Source organism: Triticum urartu, chromosome 3A, assembly GCF_056163025.1.
Source record: "Triticum urartu cultivar PI428250 chromosome 3A, HENAU_Tu73, whole genome shotgun sequence".
NCBI lineage: Eukaryota > Viridiplantae > Streptophyta > Magnoliopsida > Poales > Poaceae > Triticum > Triticum urartu.
This window is the reverse complement of record NC_141875.1, coordinates 604,783,759-604,803,292: the sequence shown is the minus strand read 5'-3', so window position 1 is coordinate 604,803,292 and position 19,534 is coordinate 604,783,759. Positions and strand designations below refer to the sequence as shown.

At 43.2% G+C, this 19,534-nt stretch overlaps 1 protein-coding gene across 1 annotated transcript; it reads left to right on the top strand.

The window, feature by feature from the left end:
* The first annotated feature begins 15,634 nt into the window (after positions 1-15,634).
* Positions 15,635-18,395, top strand: LOC125545349 (Leucine-rich repeat (LRR) family protein). Its single transcript, XM_048709265.2, has 6 exons — positions 15,635-15,946; positions 16,085-16,239; positions 16,376-16,593; positions 16,762-17,374; positions 17,462-17,974; positions 18,091-18,395. Exons 1-6 carry the CDS (start codon positions 15,744-15,746, stop codon positions 18,201-18,203), a joined length of 1,815 nt encoding a protein of 604 aa, XP_048565222.2. The 5' UTR covers positions 15,635-15,743; the 3' UTR covers positions 18,204-18,395.
* Positions 18,396-19,534: the final 1,139 nt, after the last annotated feature.

Here is a 19,534-nt window from a genome sequence, read left to right as displayed (position 1 = left end):
GAGACTGGGATTTGTCACTCCGCATAACGGAGAGGTATCTCTGGGCCCACTCGGTAAAACATCATCGTAATGAGATCAATGTGACTAAGAGTTGGTCACGGGATGATGTGTTACGGAACGAGTAAAGTAACTTGCCGGTAACGAGATTGAACGAGGTATTGGAATACCGACGATCGAATCTCGGGCAAGTAACGTACCGATTGACAAAGGGAATTGAATACGGGATTGATTGAATCCTCAACATCATGGTTCATCCGATGAGATCATCGTGGAATATGTGGGAGCCAACATGGGTATCCAGATCCCGCTGTTGGTTATTGGCTGAAGAGTTGTCTCAGTCATGTCTGCATGGTTCCCGAACCCGTAGGGTCTACACACTTAAGGTTCGGTGACGCTAGGGTTGTAGAGATATTAGTATGCGGTAACCCGAAAGTTGTTCGGAGTCCCGGATGAGATCCTAGACGTCATGAGGAGTTCCGGAATGATCCAGAGGTAAAGATTTATATATAGGAAGACCAGTTTCGGCCACCGGGAAAGTTTCGGGGGTCACCGGTATTGTACCGGGACCACCGGAAGGGTCCCGGGGGTCCACCGGGTGGGGCCACCTATCCCGGAGGGCCCCATGGGCTGAAGTGGGAAGGGAACCAGCCCACCAGCGCCCCCCTTGGGCCTCCTCCTGCGCCTAGGGTTAGAAACCCTAGGGGTGGGGGCGCCTCCACCTGGCTTGGGGGCCAAGCCACCCCCTTGGTCCCCCCCCCCCCCCCGCCATCTAGATGGGATCTAGAGGGGCCGGCGCCCCCCTGGCCCCTATATATAGTGGAGGGGAGGGAGGGCAGCCGCACCCAAGTCCCTGGCGCCTCCCTCTTCCCCCGTGACGCCTCTCCCTCTCGTTGGTGCTTGGCGAAGCCCTGCCGAGATCCCGCTTCTTCCACCACCACGCCGTCGTGCTGCTGGATCTCCATCAACCTCTCCTCTCCCCTTGCTGGATCAAGAAGGAGGAGACGTATCTCCCAACCGTACGTGTGTTGAACGCGGAGGTGTCGTCCGTTCGGCGCTCGGTCATCGGTGATTTGGATCACGACGAGTACGACTCCATCAACCCCGTTCTCTTGAACGCTTCCGCTCGCGATCTACAAGGGTATGTAGATGCACTCCGCTCTCCCTCGTTGCTAGATGACTCCATAGATTGATCTTGGTGATGCGTAGAAAATTTTAAAATTCTGCTACGTTTCCCAACAGTGGCATCATGAGCTAGGTCTATGCGTAGTTTCTATGCACGAGTAGAACACAAGTTATCGTGGGCGTTGATTTTGTCAATTTACTTGCTGTTACTAGTCTTATCTTGATTCTGCGGCATCGTGGGATGAAGCGGCCCGGACCGACCTTACACGTACGCTTAAGTGAGACTGGTTCCACCGACTGACATGCACTAGTTGCATAAGGTGGCTAGCGGGTGTCTGTCTCTCCCACTTTAGTCGGATCGGATTCGATGAAAAGGGTCCTTATGAAGGGTAAATAGAAATTGGCATATCACGTTGTGGTTTTGGCGTAGGTAAGAAACGTTCTTGCTAGAAACCTATAGCAGCCATGTAAAAACTTGCAACAACAATTAGAGGACGTCTAACTTATTTTTGCAGCATGTGCCATGTGATGTGATATGGCCAAAAGGATGTGATGAATGATATATGTGATGTATGAGATTGATCATGTTCTTGTAATAGGAATCACGACTTGCATGTCGATGAGTATGACAACCAGTAGGAGCCATAGGAGTTGTCTTAATTTATTTATGACCTGCGTGTCAACATAAACGTCATGCAATTACTTTACTTTATCGCTAACCGTTAGCCATAGTAGTAGAAGTAATAGTTGACGAGACAACTTCATGAAGACACGATGATGGAGATCATGATGATGGAGATCATGGTGTCATGCCGGTGACGACGATGATCATGGCGCCCCAAAGATGGAGATCAAAAGGAGCAAAATGATATTGGCCATATCATGTCACTATTTGATTGCATGTGATGTTTATCATGTTTTACATCTTATTTGCTTAGAACGACGGTAGCATAAATAAGATGATCCCTCGCAATAATTTCAAGAAAGTGTTCCCCCTAACTGTGCACCGTTGCTAAGGTCCGTTGTTCCGAAGCACCATGTGATGATCGGGTGTGATAGGTTCTAACGTTCGCATACAATGGGTGTAAGCCAGATTTACACACGCAATACACTTAGGTTGACTTGACGAGCCTAGCATGTACAGACATGGCCTCGGAACACGGAAGACCGAAAGGTCGAACATGAGTCGTATAGAAGATACGATCAACATGAAAATGTTCACCGATGATGACTAGTCCGTCTCACGTGATGATCGGACACGGCCTAGTTGACTCGGATCATATATCACTTAGATGACTAGAGGGATGTCTATCTGAGTGGGAGTTTATTAATAATTTGATTAGATGAACTTAATTATCATGAACATAGTCTAAAATCTTTGCAATATGTCTTGTAGATCAAATGGCCCACGCTAATGTTGCCCTCAACTTCAACGTGTTCCTAGAGAAAACCAAGCTGAAAGACGATGGCAACAACTACACAGACTGGGTCCGTAACCTGAGGATTATCCTCATAGCTGCCAGGAAAGCATATGTCCTTGATGCACCGCTAGGTGAAGCACCTATTTTCCCTGCAGAACAAGATGTTATGAACGCTTGGCAGACACGTAGTGATGATTACTCCCTGGTTCAGTGCGGCATGCTTTACAGCTTAGAACCGGGGCTCCAAAAGCGTTTTGAGCAACACAGAGCATATGAGATGTTCCAAGAGCTGAAAATGGTTTTCCAAGCTCACGCCCGGGTCGAGAGATATGAAGTCTCTGACAAGTTCTACAGCTGTAAGATGGAGGAGAACAGTTATGTCAGCGAGCACATACTCAAAATGCCTGGGCTGCATAACCGCTTGTCTCAGCTAGGAGTTAAACTCCCGGATGATGCGGTCGTTGACAGAATCCTTCAGTCGCTCCCACCTAGCTACAAGAGCTTTGTGATGAACTTCAATATGCAGGGGATGGAAAAGACCATTCCCGAGGTATATTCAATGCTAAAATCAGCGGAGGTGGAAATCAAAAAGGAACATCAAGTGTTGATGGTGAATAAAACCACTAAGTTCAAGAAAGGCAAGGGTAAAAAGAATTTCAAGAAGGACGACAAGGGAGTTGCCGCGCCCGGTAAGCAAGCTGCCGGGAAGAAGTCAAAGAACGGACCCAAGCCTGAGACAGAGTGCTTTTATTGCAAGGGAAACGGTCACTGGAAGCGGAACTGCCCCAAGTACTTAGCGGAAAAGAAGGCCGGCAATACCAAAGGTATATGTGATATACATGTTATTGGTGTGTACCTTACCAGCGCTCGTAGTAGCTCCTGGGTATTTGATATCGGTGCAGTTGCTCATATTTGTAACTCAAAACAGGAACCGCGGAATAAACGAAGACTGGCGAAGGACGAGGTGACAATGCGCGTTGGGAATGGTTCCAAGGTCGATGTGATCGCCGTCGGCACGCTACCTCTGCATTTACCTACGGGATTAGTTTTAAACCTCAACAATTGTTATTTAGTACCAGCTTTGAGCATGAACATTGTATTTGGATCTCATTTAATGCGAGATGGCTACTCATTTAAATCTGAGAATAATGGTTGTTCTATTTATATGAGAGACATGTTTTATGGTCATGCCCCGCTGGTCAATGGTTTATTCTTATTTAATCTCGAACGTGATGTTACACACATTCATAGTGTGAATGCCAAAAGATGTAAGGTTGATAATGATAGTCCCACATACTTGTGGCACTGCCGCCTTGGTCACATTGGTGTCAAACGCATGAAGAAACTCCATGCAGATGGACTTTTGGAGTCTCTTGATTATGAATCATTTGACACGTGCGAACCATGCCTCATGGGTAAAATGACCAAGACTCCGTTCTCCGGAACAACGGAGCGAGCAAGCAACTTATTGGAAATCATACATACTGATGTGTGCGGTCCAATGAGCATTGAGGCTCGCGGTGGCTATCGTTATGTCCTCACCCTCACTGATGACTTAAGTAGATATGGGTATGTCTACTTAATGAAACACAAGTCTGAGACCTTTGAAAAATTCAAGGAATTTCAGAGTGAGGTTGAGAATCAATGTGACAGGAAAATCAAGTTCTTACGATCAGATCATGGGGGAGAATATTTGAGTCATGAATTTGGCACGCACTTAAGGAAATGTGGAATAGTTTCACAACTCATGCCCGCCTGGAACACCACAGCGTAATGGTGTGTCCGAACATCGTAATCGCACCCTATTGGATATGGTACGATCTATGATGTCTCTCACCGATCTACCGCTATCATTTTTGGGTTATGCTATAGAGACTGCCGCATTCACTTTAAATAGGGCTCCATCGAAATCCGTTGAGACGACACCATATGAATTGTGGTTTGGCAAGAAACCTAAGCTGTCGTTTCTGAAAGTTTGGGGATGCGATGCTTATGTCAAGAAACTTCAACCTGAAAAGCTCGAACCCAAATCAGAAAAATGCGTCTTCATAGGATACCCTAAAGAAACTATTGGGTATACCTTCTATCTTAGATCCGAAGGCAAGACCTTTGTTGCCAAGAATGGATCCTTTCTAGAGAAAGAGTTTCTCTCTAAAGACGTAAGTGGGAGGAAAGTAGAACTTGATGAAGTATTGCCTCTTGAACCGGAGAGTGGCGCAGCTCAAGAAATTGTTCCTGAGGTGTCTGCACCGACTAGGTAGGAAGTTAATGATGATGATCATGAAACTTCAGATCAAGTTGCTACTGAACTTCGAAGGTCCACAAGGACGCGTTCCGCACCAGAGTGGTACGGCAACCCTGTCCTGGAAATCATGTTGTTAGCCAATGGTGAACCTTCGAACTATGAAGAAGCGATGGCGGGCCTAGATTCCGACAAATGGCTGGAAGCCATGAAATCCGAGATAGGATCCATGTATGAAAATGAAGTATGGACTTTGACTGACTTGCCTGATGATCGGTGAGCCATAGAAAATAAATGGATCTTTAAGAAGAAGACAGACGCAGATGGTAGTGACCATCTATAAAGCTCGTCTTGTTGCTAAGGGTTACCGACAAGTTCAAGGGGTTGACTACGATAAGACTTCCTCACCCGTAGCGAAGCTGAAGTTCGTCCGAATCATGTTAGCAATTGCTACATTCTATGATTATGAGATATGGCAAATGGACGTCAAAACGACATTCCTTAATGGTTTCCTTAAGGAAGAATTGTATATGATGCAGCCGGAAGGTTTTGTCGATCCTAAGAATGCTGACAAGGTGTGCAAGCTCCAACGCTCAATCTATGGGCTGGTGCAAGCATCTCGGAGTTGGAACATTCGTTTTGATGAGATGATCAAAGCGTTTGGGTTTATGCAGACTTATGGAGAAGCCTGCGTTTACAAGAAAGTGAGTGGGAGCTCTGTAGCATTTCTCATATTGTATGTGGATGACATACTATTGATGGGAAATGATATAGAATTCTTGGAAAGCATAAAGGCCTACTTGAACAAGTGTTTTTCAATGAAGGACCTTGGAGAAGCTGCTTATATATTAGATTATTAGGCATCAAGATCTATAGAGATAGATCGAGACGCCTCATTGGTCTTTCACAAAATACATACCTTGACAAGATATTGAAGAAGTTCAATATGGATCAGTCCAAGAAGGGGTTCTTGCCTGTATTGCAAGGTATGAGATTGAGCACAGCTCAATGCCCGACCACGACAAAAGATAGAGAAAAGATGAGTGTCGTCCCCTATGCCTCGGCCATAGGGTCTATCATGTATGCCATGCTGTGTACCAGGCCTGATGTAAACCTTGCCGTAAGTTTGGTAGGAAGGTACCAAAGTAATGCTAGCATGGAACACTGGACAACGGTCAAGAATATCCTGAAGTACCTGAAAAGGACTAAGGATATGTTTCTCGTCTATGGAGGTGACGAAGAGCTCGTCGTGAAGGGTTACGTCGATGCTAGCTTCGACACAGATCTGGATGACTCTAAGTCACAAACCGGATATGTGTATATTTTGAATGGTGGGGCAGTCAGCTGGTGCAGTTGCAAGCAAAGCGTCGTGGCGGGATCTACATGTGAAGCGGAGTACATGGCAGCCTCGGAGGCAGCACAAGAAGCAATCTGGGTGAAGGAGTTCATTACCGACCTAGGAGTTATTCCCAATGCGTCGGGCACAATGACTCTCTTCTGTGACAACACTGGAGCTATTTCCCTTGCCAAGGAGCCCAGGTTTCACAAGAAGACCGGGCATATCAAGCGTCGCTTCAACTCCATTCGTGAAAATGTTCAAAATGGAGACATAGATACTTGTAAAGTGCATACAGACCTGAATGTCGAAGATCCGTTGACTAAGCCTCTTCCTCGAGCAAAACATGATCAACACCAGAACTCTATGGGTGTTCGATTCATCACAATGTAACTAGATTATTGACTCTAGTGCAAGTGGGAGACTGTTGGGAATATGCCCTAGAGGCAATAATAAAATGGTTATTATTATATTTCCTTGTTCATGATAATTGTCTATTGTTCATGCTATAATTGTGTTATCCAGAAATCGTAATACATGTGTGAATATATAGACCACAACATGTCCCTAGTGAGCCTCTAGTTAACTAGCTCGTTGATCAACAGATAGTCATGGTTTCCTGACTATGGACATTAGATGTCATTGATAACAGGATCACATCATTAGAAGAATGATGTGATGGACAAGACCCAATCTTAAGCATAGCACAAGATCATGTAGTTCGTCTGCTAGAGCTTTTCTAATGTCAAGTATCTTTTCCTTAGACCATGAGATTGTGCAACTCCCGGATACTATAGGAATAGTTTGGGTGTGCCAAACGTCACAACGTAACTGGGTGACTATAAAGGTGCACTACGGGTATCTCCGAAAGTGTCTGTTGGGTTGGCACGAATCGAGACTGGGATTTGTCACTCTGCATGACGGAGAGGTATCTCTGGGCCCACTCAGTAAAACATCATCGTAATGAGCTCAATGTGACTAAGAGTTGGTCACGGGATGATGTGTTACGGAACGAGTAAAGTAACTTGCCGGTAACGAGATTGAACGAGGTATTGGAATACCTACGATCGAATCTCGGGCAAGTAACATACCGATTGACAAAGGGAATTGAATACGGGATTGATTGAATCCTCGACATTGTGGTTCATCCGATGAGATCATCGTGGAATATGAGGGAGCCAACATAGGTATCTAGATCCCGCTGTTGGTTATTGGCCGAAGAGTTGTCTCGGTCATGTCTGCATGGTTCCCGAACCCATAGGGTCTACACACTTAAGGTTCGGTGACGCTAGGGTTGTATAGATATTAGTATGCGGTTACCCGAAAGTTGTTCGGAGTCCCGGATGAGATCCTGGATGTCACGAGGAGTTCTGGAATGGTCTGGAGGTAAAGATTTATATATAGGAAGACCAGTTTCGGCCACCGGGAAAGTTTCGGGGGTCACCGGTATTGTACCGGGACCACCGGAAGGGTCCCGGGGGTCCACCGGGTGGGGCCACCTATCCCGGAGGGCCCCATGGGCTGAAGTGGGAAGGGAACCAGCCCACCAGCGCCCCCCTTGGGCCTCCTCCTGCGCCTAGGGTTAGAAACCCTAGGGGTGGGGGGCGCCTCCACCTGGCTTGGGGGCCAAGCCACCCCCTTGGCCGCCGCCCCCCATCTAGATGGGATCTAGAGGGGCTGGCGCCCCCTGGCCCCTATATATAGTGGAGGGGAGGGAGGGCAGCCGCACCCAAGTCCCTGGCGCCTCCCTCTTCCCCTGTGACGCCTCTCCCTCTCGTTGGTGCTTGGCGAAGCCCTGCCGAGATCCCGCTGCTTCCACCACCACGCCGTCGTGCTGCTGGATCTCCATCAACCTCTCCTCTCCCCTTGCTGGATCAAGAAGGAGGAGACGTCTCTCCCAACCGTACGTGTGTTGAACGCGGAGGTGCCGTCCATTCGGCGCTCGGTCATCGGTGATTTGGATCACGACGAGTACGACTCCATCAACCCTGTTCTCTTGAACGCTTCCACTCGCGATCTACAAGGGTATGTAGATGCACTCCCCTCTCCCTCGTTGCTAGATGACTCCATAGATTGATCTTGGTGATGCGTAGAAAATTTTAAAATTCTGCTACATTTCCCAACAATTATTGAATAGCATATTGAAAAATTATGATGATTGGACTCTTCCTGAACCACCGCCTAAACCCACTCTAAAGAAGAGGGGTATATTATATCTCAGTCCTGAAGATATGCGAGAGGCAAAGAAATCTATGAAGGAAAAAGGTATTAAAGCTGAGGATGTTAAAAATTTACCTCATATTGAGAAAATACATGGGCTTAATACACTACCACTGCCTAAGGTGGTAGAGATAAATTCTCTTACGAAGTTCATTGACAATGACAATCCTCACAATATGCACCCTAGCCAATGCCTTTATGCATTTGAAAACTACATTAGAAAACAAGATCACTTCAATGCAAATGTTATGAAACAATTGAAATACAATTCTGATATAATTGCTCGCTTGAGTGACTTGTTATTTAGAATCTCAAATGATGTTAGAGGTGTTGGAAAGCATGCTTCTATGGTTCAAACTCAATTAGAACAAGTTGCTAAATCTCAAAGAGAATTGCTTGATGAAATGGATAATAATATACATGACTTTGCTGTTAGAATTGCAACTAGAGGAGGTAAAATGATTCAGGAACCACTTTATCCTGAGGGACACCCAAAAAGAATTGAACAAGATTCACAAAGGAACAATACCACTACACTTAGTTCTTCTAAAAAGAAAAGGAAAAAAGAAAAATGATAGAACTTTGCATGCTCCTAGTGAACCCGAAATAGAAAAACCTCCTAATAATGATAATAAAAATTCTATCTCTGATGCTGAAACTTAGACTGGTAATGAACATTCACCTAGTGATAATGAAAAAGATAATGCTGATTTTCAGAAAGACTCTCAACCTAATAATGAAAAAGAACCATACAATGATGTTAATAGAACCACCTGTTGATCTTGATAACCCACAACCTAAGAATAAAAGGTATGATAAAAAAGACTTTGTGGCTAGAAAACACGGTAAAGAAAGAGAACCGTGGGTTCAAAAACCAATGCCTTTTCCACCCGAGTCAACTAAAAAGAATGATGATGAAGAATTTGAACGCTTTGCTGAAATGCCGAGGCCAGTCTTTTTGCGTACTCGCTTGACTGATATCCTCAAAGTGCCTCCTTATGCAAAATATATGAAAGACATCATCACTAATAAGAGAAAAATACCGGAAGCTAAAATCTCCACTATGCTTGCTAACTATACTTTTAAAGATGGAGTACCTAAAAAACTTGGAGATCAGGAATACCAACTATACCTTGCTCCATCAAAAAGAATTATGTGAAAACTTCTTTATGTGATTTAGGAGCTGGTGTTAGTATTATGCCTTTCTCTTTATATAAAAGACTTGATTTGAATAAACTCACACCTACTGAAATATCTTTGCAAATGGCTAATAAATCAACTGCCATACCTATCAGTATCTGTGAGGATGTGCCCGTTGTTGTTGCTAATATTAGTATTTTGACTGACTTTGTTATACTTGAGATGCCCGAGGAAGACAACATGTCGATTATCCTTGGTAGACCCTTCTTGAATACTGCAACGGCTATTATTAATTGCAATAAAAGCAAGGTCACTTTTTCATATCAATGGTAATGAGCATACGGTGCACTTTCCGAAGAAACAATTCCAAGTGAATGGTATTAATGTTATTGAAAAATCTTCGACAATCACTATTGGAAGTTTTCAAATACCTCTACCTATTGGCAAAAATAAATATGAAATGCTTATTGTTGGGGACATTCATATCCCCATTGAGGTAACTTAGTGATTTACGAAAGTTTTTGGGTTTCATGCTCATCGAAAGTGGTTGTTAATAAGACTTGATCAACCTTATTAATGGATCATTTTTTAGCGGTATGAAGTCGATGAATTTAGTAAGCACTACCTTCTGTCTATACTTTTTCTTATTTTTTTATTAGTTAAATAAAATAAAATGCTATATTTTGTCTGTTTTCTGAATTTCCCTTGCAATAAAAAATGGCCAAAAAATAAAAGTTCTCAGAATGCTCTTAAAAAGTTAATACGATTTTTTTCTAAATATTTCTGAATTTCTGGTGCAAATAATATCAGAGGGAGGTGCACCGGGTGGGCACAACCCACCTGGGCGCGTCAGGACCCCCAGGCGCGCCCTGCCCGTGGATTTCGATCTCTTTGCTCGAAGCCCTGTTTCCGAAACTGTTTCGGGGGATTGTTGCTTGAAAATTATACACGAACATGATGAACATATTTGGAAGGAGTTCTTCGAGGAGGGGATCCTCGGGGGCATCTTCTAGTGACAACTCTGTCCGCCCGTCTTATGTTGAACCAAGTGAAAGTTCCATTCGAGATGCAACCACCAAAACATGCTTATGGCCTTGCGATGATTATATGATGCATGTGGGCATTAAGGAGGAATTTGAGAAATATGTTCACAATGCCAGTCTCGGTCCATACATTTCAGATAAGTGCGAGCAATGCCACACTCTTACCGGATCATTTGTCAAAGAATTTAAATTCCATCCTCGTGAGTTTAGGGTGTCATTTAAGCTTTATGAAAATTCATTTACCATCTCACTAGAGAGTTTTGCTCACCACTGCAAACTCCCATTCTAGGGTTCGCTTGACGAACCGCCAAGGGCTGAGTACCAATCATTTTTGACTAGTCTTTGCTACGGTGAGACGAGGGGAGTGACATAAGGTAGAATAAAGAGCATTCATTTTCCCGCAATTCAGTAATTTGCATTATTTAACGGGAAATGTATAGTGGACAAGCAATGTAGCACGCTTTGTGCTCCAGACTTGAGCCTCATACGCACCGCTCTCACCGGTGAAAAGAGTTATAACCTTGCAGTGATTGTTGCACGCAGACTGCAGCATAACGTTAATAGTGGTTGTTTCTATGATGGAATTTATGCCACACGTTTAGCACGAGGGTTGGGTGTTTCACCTTTGCCCTTTGACCCTATCATACCCACACAGTTTTTAGACTTTGATGCTTTAAAAAGTCATAAGATCCTTAATGGAAAAATTCATAACTTCACTTACAATCTGTTGTTTAACCAAACATCTGTTGTGTGCACATATTTGTCTGTGCCTGCTCTTTTTGACTATCACAGCAAGGGAAGATATTTTGTTCTTGAGAGCGAGGCCCGAGCTCACAACGCGGCAGTGGAGACAGCACAGCAGGCCGAGTCATCCGCACCGAGAGCCTCCATGAGCTACCACGCTAACTATTTTTCAGACTACTAATCAATTACCAAGTTAGGCCAAAAGCCTAAACTAGGGGGAGTACGAGTTTCTCACCGACATTACATTCATGTTCACACATCTCATTCCAGTTGTCGGTATTCACACTTTTTCATTGTATCATCCATGCTTAATTTATTTGTCTTGCTTTCTTCTTGTGTGTTCGAAAAAACTTTAGAAAAACCAAAAAAAATAGTTGTAGTTAGTTTACTTTCTATGCATGCTTAGTTGTAATATTAAAAAGAAAACCCAAAAAGATTTCCTTGTTCTTCTTTTGCTTGTTGGGAGCTTTCCCATGTAAATAGTTTTTCTCGTTTTTGCTTTTCCCTTTTATTTGCTTGTTCAAGAAAACCAAAAACTTCAAAAATATTTCAGTATGTTTCTCTGAATTTATTTTCTTTTTATTCGAGTTGTACCAAGGAGAAGACCACGATGAAAATGTTGAGTGGCTCTCATATGAATAACTGTGGATCTAATAAAGAGCCCATTTTACCTTGTCTTCTCCTGTTGAATAAAATGTTTGCAGATTCCAGCTTAGTCCACGACACTCTTGCACTGTTATTATTTTCATATCATCCGGTCATGCAAGTGAAAGACAATAATGATGACATTCTATGAACTGGCCGTGGCAGAGAGAAACGAGTATGAACTCGACTTGTTATGTTTGTGTAAATATGTTTAACCTAGTATCCATGATTCAGCCCATTATGATTAAACATGTTTGCAATGACAATTAGAGATTATAGTTTCTCATGCCATGTATAAGTAGTTGGGAGTGGATAATATTTATATTGGATATCAACATTGCGTTAAAATGATTGTGATGTAGTGTGATGATATGGTATCCTCCTCTGAATGTTCGAGTGGCTTGACTTGGCACATGTTCATGCATGTAGTTGAATCAAAATCAACATAGCCTCTATGATATTTATGTTCATGGTGTTCATATCCTACTCATGCTAGTGTCCAATGTTATTTATGCACAATGCATGTTCATGACCGTTGTTGCTCTCTAGCTAGCCGCTTCTCAATGTAATTGCTAGTCTTCGCCTGTACCAAGTGAGAATTCTGCTTGTACATCAAAAACCTTGAACCCAAAAGTTATTCTAGATGAGTCCAACATACCTACCTATATGCGGTATTACCCTGCCGTTCTAAGTAAATTTGCATGTGCCACCTCTAAAAAATTCTAATTTTTTTCCTTTTTGTGTGCCTGGATCATTCATGAAACGACAAGAGATGGTCGGTATCCTCCATGCTAAGCGGATTATTCTTAGGTCGAGTGTTTATTCACTCGCCATCACATGAGAAAAGGGCGGTAATAGGTATGCCCAGTCCCAAATTGCAAACAGAAAAGGCTTACAAATAATCAAACAAAAACTCCCAATGGAGTCTACACCTTTACTCTTATCGCTTGGGAACTGCCACTAGCGTGCTTAACATGGAAGATATTGATAACTGATAGTCGTGAAGTAAGTGAGAAGGGTGCATGTCTCAAAATATCATTTACCTCTGTTTTAAAAACTTGAGCTCTGGCATATCTGCAAATCACTGCTTCCCTTTACGAAGGGACTATCTATTTACTTTTATGTTGTGTCATCACCTTCTAAAACAAGCGCCAGAACCTAAGAGCACTGTTGTCATGACTTATGCATTGTGTGTACTAATGTTGGGTGCATCATGACTGGATCTTTTGTACCATGAATTACAAAGTTTAGTCGCTGCTTGAACTTTGGAGGTGCTCTGCATTTATATTTTGCGGTCTCAGAAAGGCTAGCGAGATACCACTATTGTCATATTATATCATGGTTGTGTTTGACAACGTGTTGCTGTTTGAGATGTCTTATTATTGCTCGCTAGCTGATTATGTCATTGATATGAATGAATATAATCTTTAAGATTTATTGTCGGCATGGTTAGTTATAATGTTGGCTGAAAACCTGGGTGCTGTTTAAGCTTATTTATGCATATAAGAGCAAAAGAGTTCGTAAAAGTTTTTCTTTTTCACTTTCAGTTTATCAACTAAATTGCTTGAGGACAAACAAATGTTTAAACTTGGGGGAGTTGATACGTCTTCAACGTATCTACTTATGTTAACGCTTTTCCTCTTATTTTGGACTCTAATTTGCATGATTTGAATGAAACTAAACCCAGACTGACGTTGTTTTCAGCAAAACTACCATGGTGTTGTTTTTGTGCGAAAATAAAAGTTCTCGAAATGGAACGAAACTTTGCGAAGAAATTTTATACAATAAATAAGAATTTCTGGAGCCAAGACCCACCGGAGGGGGGCACCTGGGTGGGCACAACCCACCAGGGCGCGCCCCCCACCTGGCGCGCCCAGGTGGGTTGTCCCCATCTGGTGGCCCCGCAGACCCTGATTCCAACTCCATAAATACCTATTTTTCAGAAAAAATCAGGGAGAAAGAATTATCGCGATCCATGAGACGGAGCCGCCGTCACCTCCATTCTTCATCGGGAGGCCAGATTTGGAGTACGTTTGGGGCTCCAGAGAGTGGATCTTCGTTTTTCATCATCACCAACCCCTTTTCCATCGCCAATTTCATAATGCTCCCCATCGAGAGTGAGTAATTTCTTTGTAGGCTCGCTGGTCGGTGAGGAGTTGGATGAGATTCATCATGTAATCGAGTTAGTTTTGTTAGGGCTTGATCCCTAGTATCCACTATGTTCTAAGATTGATGTTGCTATGACTTTGCCATGCTTAATGCTTGTCATTTTGGGCCCTGATGCCATGATTTCAGATCTGAACCGTTTATGTTATCACCATTATATCCATGTTCTAGATCCGATATTGCAAGTTATAGTCACCTACTACATGTTATGATCCGGCAACTCCGGAGTGACAATAGTCGGGACCACTCCCGGCGATGACCGTAGTTTGAGGAGTTCATGTATTCACCATGTGTTAATGCTTTGTTTCGGTTCTCTATTAAAAGAAGGCCTTAATATCCCTTAGTTTCCAATAGGACCCCGCTGCCACGGGAGGGTAGGACAAAAGATGTCATGCAAGTTCTTCCCATAAGCACGTATGACTATTTATGGTATACATGCCTATATTATATTGATGAACTGGAGCTAGTGCCGTATCGTCCTAGGTTATAACTGTCTCATGATGAATATTATCCAACAAGTCACCGATTCAATGCCTACGAATTTATCTATTATTGTTCTTGCTAAGTTACTATTGCTATCGTTACTATTGCACTTACTACAAAATTATTGCTATCACTGTTACCATTGCTACTGTCACTACTATCAAAACTATCATATTACTTTGCTACTGATCACGTTGCTGCAGATAATTAATCTTCAGGTGTGGTTGAATTGACAACTTAGCTGCTAATACCTTCAAATGTTCTTTGGCCCCCCTTGTGTCGAATCTATAAATTTGGGTTGAATATTCTACCCTCGATAACTGTTGTGATTCCCTATACTTGTGGGTTATCAATGGCAGACATGGTTTTCTTCTTCGGCGTCTTAGTCATGGTGAGGTGCCAGATCTAGAGTTTGATGTCATGTCCCGGGTGTTGCCTCGGTCTGATTCGTTCAACGACAATGACTTCACTTTTGATGAGCCACCCTGAAGGTCCGCAAAGCTCCATATCAGCGATGTAACTGCGTCGAGCTCGGATGAGGGGGTGATCCATCATTTTTCCCTTCGGTGGTTGTTGTGGTGGTGCCGGAGGCAGGTGATAGACGTTGGTGTCAAACTCAGAGGCGTTTTACTGTCTTTTTTTAATTTTGTCATGTTTGCCTTTACATGACTTATATTTTAATCTTTATGACATTAATGAGACTCGTATTATTATGAAAAAAGGTTGAGAGTAGCGAACCAATCTGTGGTTGGATGGTTAGAGTGAGTGTGGTATCCCCAACCCACCAGAGTTCAAATCATGGTGCTCGCATTTATTCCTGGATTTATTTTGAGATTTCCAGTTTTTCAAAGGTGCCCGTAGGGATAGGATGTGCGTGTGTGGGGGTGAGTGTATGCACGTGTATATAAGCACTTGTGTTTGTACTGATGTTTCAAAAGAAAGTTGACAGTAAATAGATAGGAGTAAATAATTACTTGAGACCAAGGAATTAGAGAGTTATCTTAAAAAAAAAAAGAATTAAAGAATTGTCTTGAGAGCCAAGGAAGTACCGAGCTCTGCGATGGTTAACAAATCCTACGCCGTGCCCAGCTCTGCGAGGTCCCCCAGATCCCATCATTTCGCCCCCTCCCGTCAAGCGGCGGCTAGCACCGAAACGCCGGACTTGCCGTGCCGTCCAACCCATGGCAGCCGCCTCCGCCTCCGCCGGAAACGCGGGCGAGCCGCGGCTCGTCGACCGCTGCATCGACGCAGCGGCGCGGTGCCGAGCCTCCGTGGAGGCCTGGCGCCGCCAACGCCGGTCCCTCGAGCGCCTGCCCGGGCAGGTGGCCGACGCGCTCCTCAGCCGCCTCGCCGCTCGCCGCCTCCTTTTCCCCTCCCTCCTCGAGTAAGCGCCCCGCCTTCTCCGCCCAGAACATGCCCGATTTTTTCTCTGTTTTCTCTACCATGAGACGGTTCTGCGCTGTTACGTTTCTGGATCTGTTGCTTCCTGCCGCGTGTGGATGAATCGTGCTTGTGTGCGCAGGGTTTTCCAGCACTCGGTGCAGGAGGTCGACTTCAGCGGCAACATCGCCGTAGATGCGGAGTGGCTGGCTTACCTCGGCTCGTTCCGGTACCTGGGCATCCTCAAGCTGGCGGACTGCAAGAAGGTCGACCACGCCGCGATCTGGCCGCTCTCCGGTACAGCTCTCAAGCTTATTTCTATAATGATGAAACCATGATTTCCAGTACATAGTTTCGAAACATGACTTGGTTTGATTGAAGAAATTAATTAATTGCCTTACTAGTTTTTAATAAAGTTGCTCTGATTATTCAGGCATGAGTATGCTAAAAGAATTGGACTTGTCGAGATGCTCTAGGATAACTGATGCCGGCATCAAACATATAGTCTCCATTGATAGTCTGGAGAAGCTACACTTATCTGAGACTGGATTGACTGACAATGGGGTGATGCTCATCTCAGCACTAAAAGGTTTAAATTTGCTAGATTTGGGAGGGATTCATATGACCGACAAAGCATTACGGTCATTACAGGTACATACTCATGATGTGCGACCATTTTTTTCCATTAAAGGATGCAGTCTCATCTAGTAATGTTTATATTTTCTGATAGCATATATACATATCACTATGCCACTGCTTGCTCATTTCTTTTTGAGTGACGCGTAATGGAGTATTAATTTATAGTTTTTACTGTTCCAGGTATTGACTCAACTTGAGCACCTTGATATATGGGGTAGTGAAATTACTGATGAGGGAGCTTCCGTCCTTAAGGCGTTTACAAGATTGAGGTTCTTAAATGTTTCTTGGACACATGTGACTCGTTTGCCACCCCTTCCAAACATGAAATATCTTAATATGAGCAACTGTACAATTTATTCCATTCGTGGCGGTGATTCTGAAGTTCATATTCCTTTGCAAAAGTTTACGGCCTCTGCAGCCTCATTTGGTGACATTGATGAGGTGTTCTCTAGCATCGTAGCAAGCTCATTTTCATTCTTGGACATGTCTGGTTGTTCTTTAAGCAACTTATATGGCCTGCAAAAGATGAAAAGTCTAGATCATTTGGACCTTAGCTTGAGCAGAGTAACTGATGATGCAATCGAGTATGTTGCAAATATTGGAATGAAGCTGAGATATCTAAGCCTCGAGAATACTGGAATAACCTCTCAGGCACCATGTATTTTGGCAGGAACAGTTCCAAACCTGGCTTCACTGTCTTTAGCTTATACAAAAGTTGATGATTCTGCTCTAGTATATATCAGCATGATGCCTTCATTGAGAGTGATAGATCTAAGTCATACAAGTATCAAAGGTTGCTTTTTTGCTTTGCATTTATTTCTTTTTCTTGATTAAATAAACACGCTTTCTCTTTGAGAAACTGAATTCTATCATATTACAGGGTTCACTCGTGCTGAAGCAAACTCAGAGAAAGTACTGTCTCTGCCTCTACTTGAGCATCTCATATATCTTGAAAGTCTAAATCTGGAGGATACACCACTGTCAGATGAAGTTATACCTCCCATAGCATCCTTTAGAGCACTAAAATATTTGTACCTGAAAAGTGATTTCTTGTCTGACCCCGCATTGCATGCCCTGTCTTCTGCCTCAAATTTGATACATCTTGGATTTTGTGGGAGTATATTATCAAACTCTGGGCTTCTGCAATTTGTGCCCCCTGCCCAGCTACATGTGTTGGATTTAAGTGGCTGCTGGGTCTTAACAGGGTATGCCATCTCATCATTTCGTAGCCATCACCCGGTGATAGAGGTGAGACATGAACTAATTCAGGAACTTCAACCAAGCCACATCGGTACTTCACAAGTTCACAAGTCTAGGCATCTTCCACGGGCAAAAACTAAAGTTGTTAATAGCTCGGCTGATTCTAGCAGGCATTCTGGTATCTTCTTCGTAGGTAAGGGTGATGTAACTTCAATCTGCTTTATTCTCTTTCAGTTAGAAGGAATATAATCTGAGTGACCTATGTGCTTTATAACGTATGATAACAAATTTGCCTTTTGATTTAAACAGATCAAAGGATAAAATACAGCAGGGAGAAAATGCTGGAGATCCAAGATCTTACCCAATCGAATTCAGTGTTACATGATGTGCAGCTTCCACCAGAGCTGCGAAGGATGGAATGAGACAAGTTCTGGTTTACTTTTGTCACGCACTTCAGTTTCGTCATTTGATTAAATAGTGCATCTATTTTCTTGGGGGATGTCGCAATTTTGAATTAGCTAAAGACAGCTTGTCATTTGATTAAATAGTGCTTCTCTCACTGTATACTGCCAACTGTCTGAGTTGTAACATGAAGAATTTGTTTGTATGATTTATATGCCTTTGTGATCCTGAAGTATGTATTCAGTCAGTTCATCTGTTTTAACAGAGGGCATTTGTGTTATGTTGTCAGATGTGACCATGGGTTCAAATGGTTGATGCTTCCTGATGTAGGATGATTTTTGTCGTAAACAAGTGTATGTATTTGCCATTTGATCACGATCAGTCTTATTACCCATGAGCAATACATGGTAAACGAAGGAGAGTCCATGAGGTGCAGCATTTTCCATGTAAACATTGTTCCTAAATGGATCATATTGTTCCTTCCTGGGTGGAAAATAACCAAGTTCATTCTCCCTGCTGGGAATTAATAGACGTATTTGTTCTTCTAACCAGCTATGGACTTCTGGAAGTTGCAAGTATTGCACAAAAAGATAAGAAACAAGCTGCTGGTGAAATTGAATTGTTCATATAACTATACACAGCCATAACTGTATGATAAACTAATTGTAGTACAGAAACAATTCCCATAAAAAAAACTATACAAAAACAATTATAGAAATCTGCAAACACACGGAGATTCTTAAAGATCCTTGTTGGTTTTGTTGGGTGATGTACTGTAATTTTTGTTGGGTGATGTACTGTAAACAAACCAAATGCCACAGCAATCTTCTCGCTGTGCTGAAGCAGACACTCCTTGAGCTCATCTGACATGTAATGGAGCACAATGCTTGTGTCTAGTACATAGTCAATGTCTTTAATTTCTCTGATCAACCAACTATTGCATAGATCTCTTGTGCTTGTGGATGGCCGGTGTCACCAGCTCCGAACTCGACAATGATTTCCAACATCCATCCAACTCAAGCCAGTTTCTCTTTTGCTTCATCAGACTCCTTATTCTTGCAACTTCATCCCATAAACCAGCATGGGCATACAAGTTTGAGAGAACATATGGAGGTGGATCTCGAGGCTCGAGATCTATGAGATGATTGGCTGCACTTTCACCAGTCTAAGTATTTTCGCAAGTCCTACAACACCACACTCGCGGAGGGGGATGGACCCCATTGAAGATGACATCGTTCCGATGCATGAATTCTTTCTACGGGATTGTTTTCTTATTAGTAAGATGCCCGTGCTGCGCCACGGAATCACAAGAAATGAGACACAATATAATTTAATCTAGTTATATATGGAA

What these genes read in the sequence shown, in the direction of transcription:
- LOC125545349 (XM_048709265.2), top strand. Translation starts at nt 15,744, where the DNA reads ATGGCAGCCGCCTCCGCCTCCGCCGGAAACGCGGGCGAGCCGCGGCTC. An exon ending in AAGCATTACGGTCATTACAG is followed by an intron (nt 16,594 to 16,761) that starts GTACATACTCAT and finishes TTACTGTTCCAG; the next exon opens with GTATTGACTCAACTTGAGCA. An exon ending in TTCTGGTATCTTCTTCGTAG is followed by an intron (nt 17,975 to 18,090) that starts GTAAGGGTGATG and finishes TGATTTAAACAG; the next exon opens with ATCAAAGGATAAAATACAGC.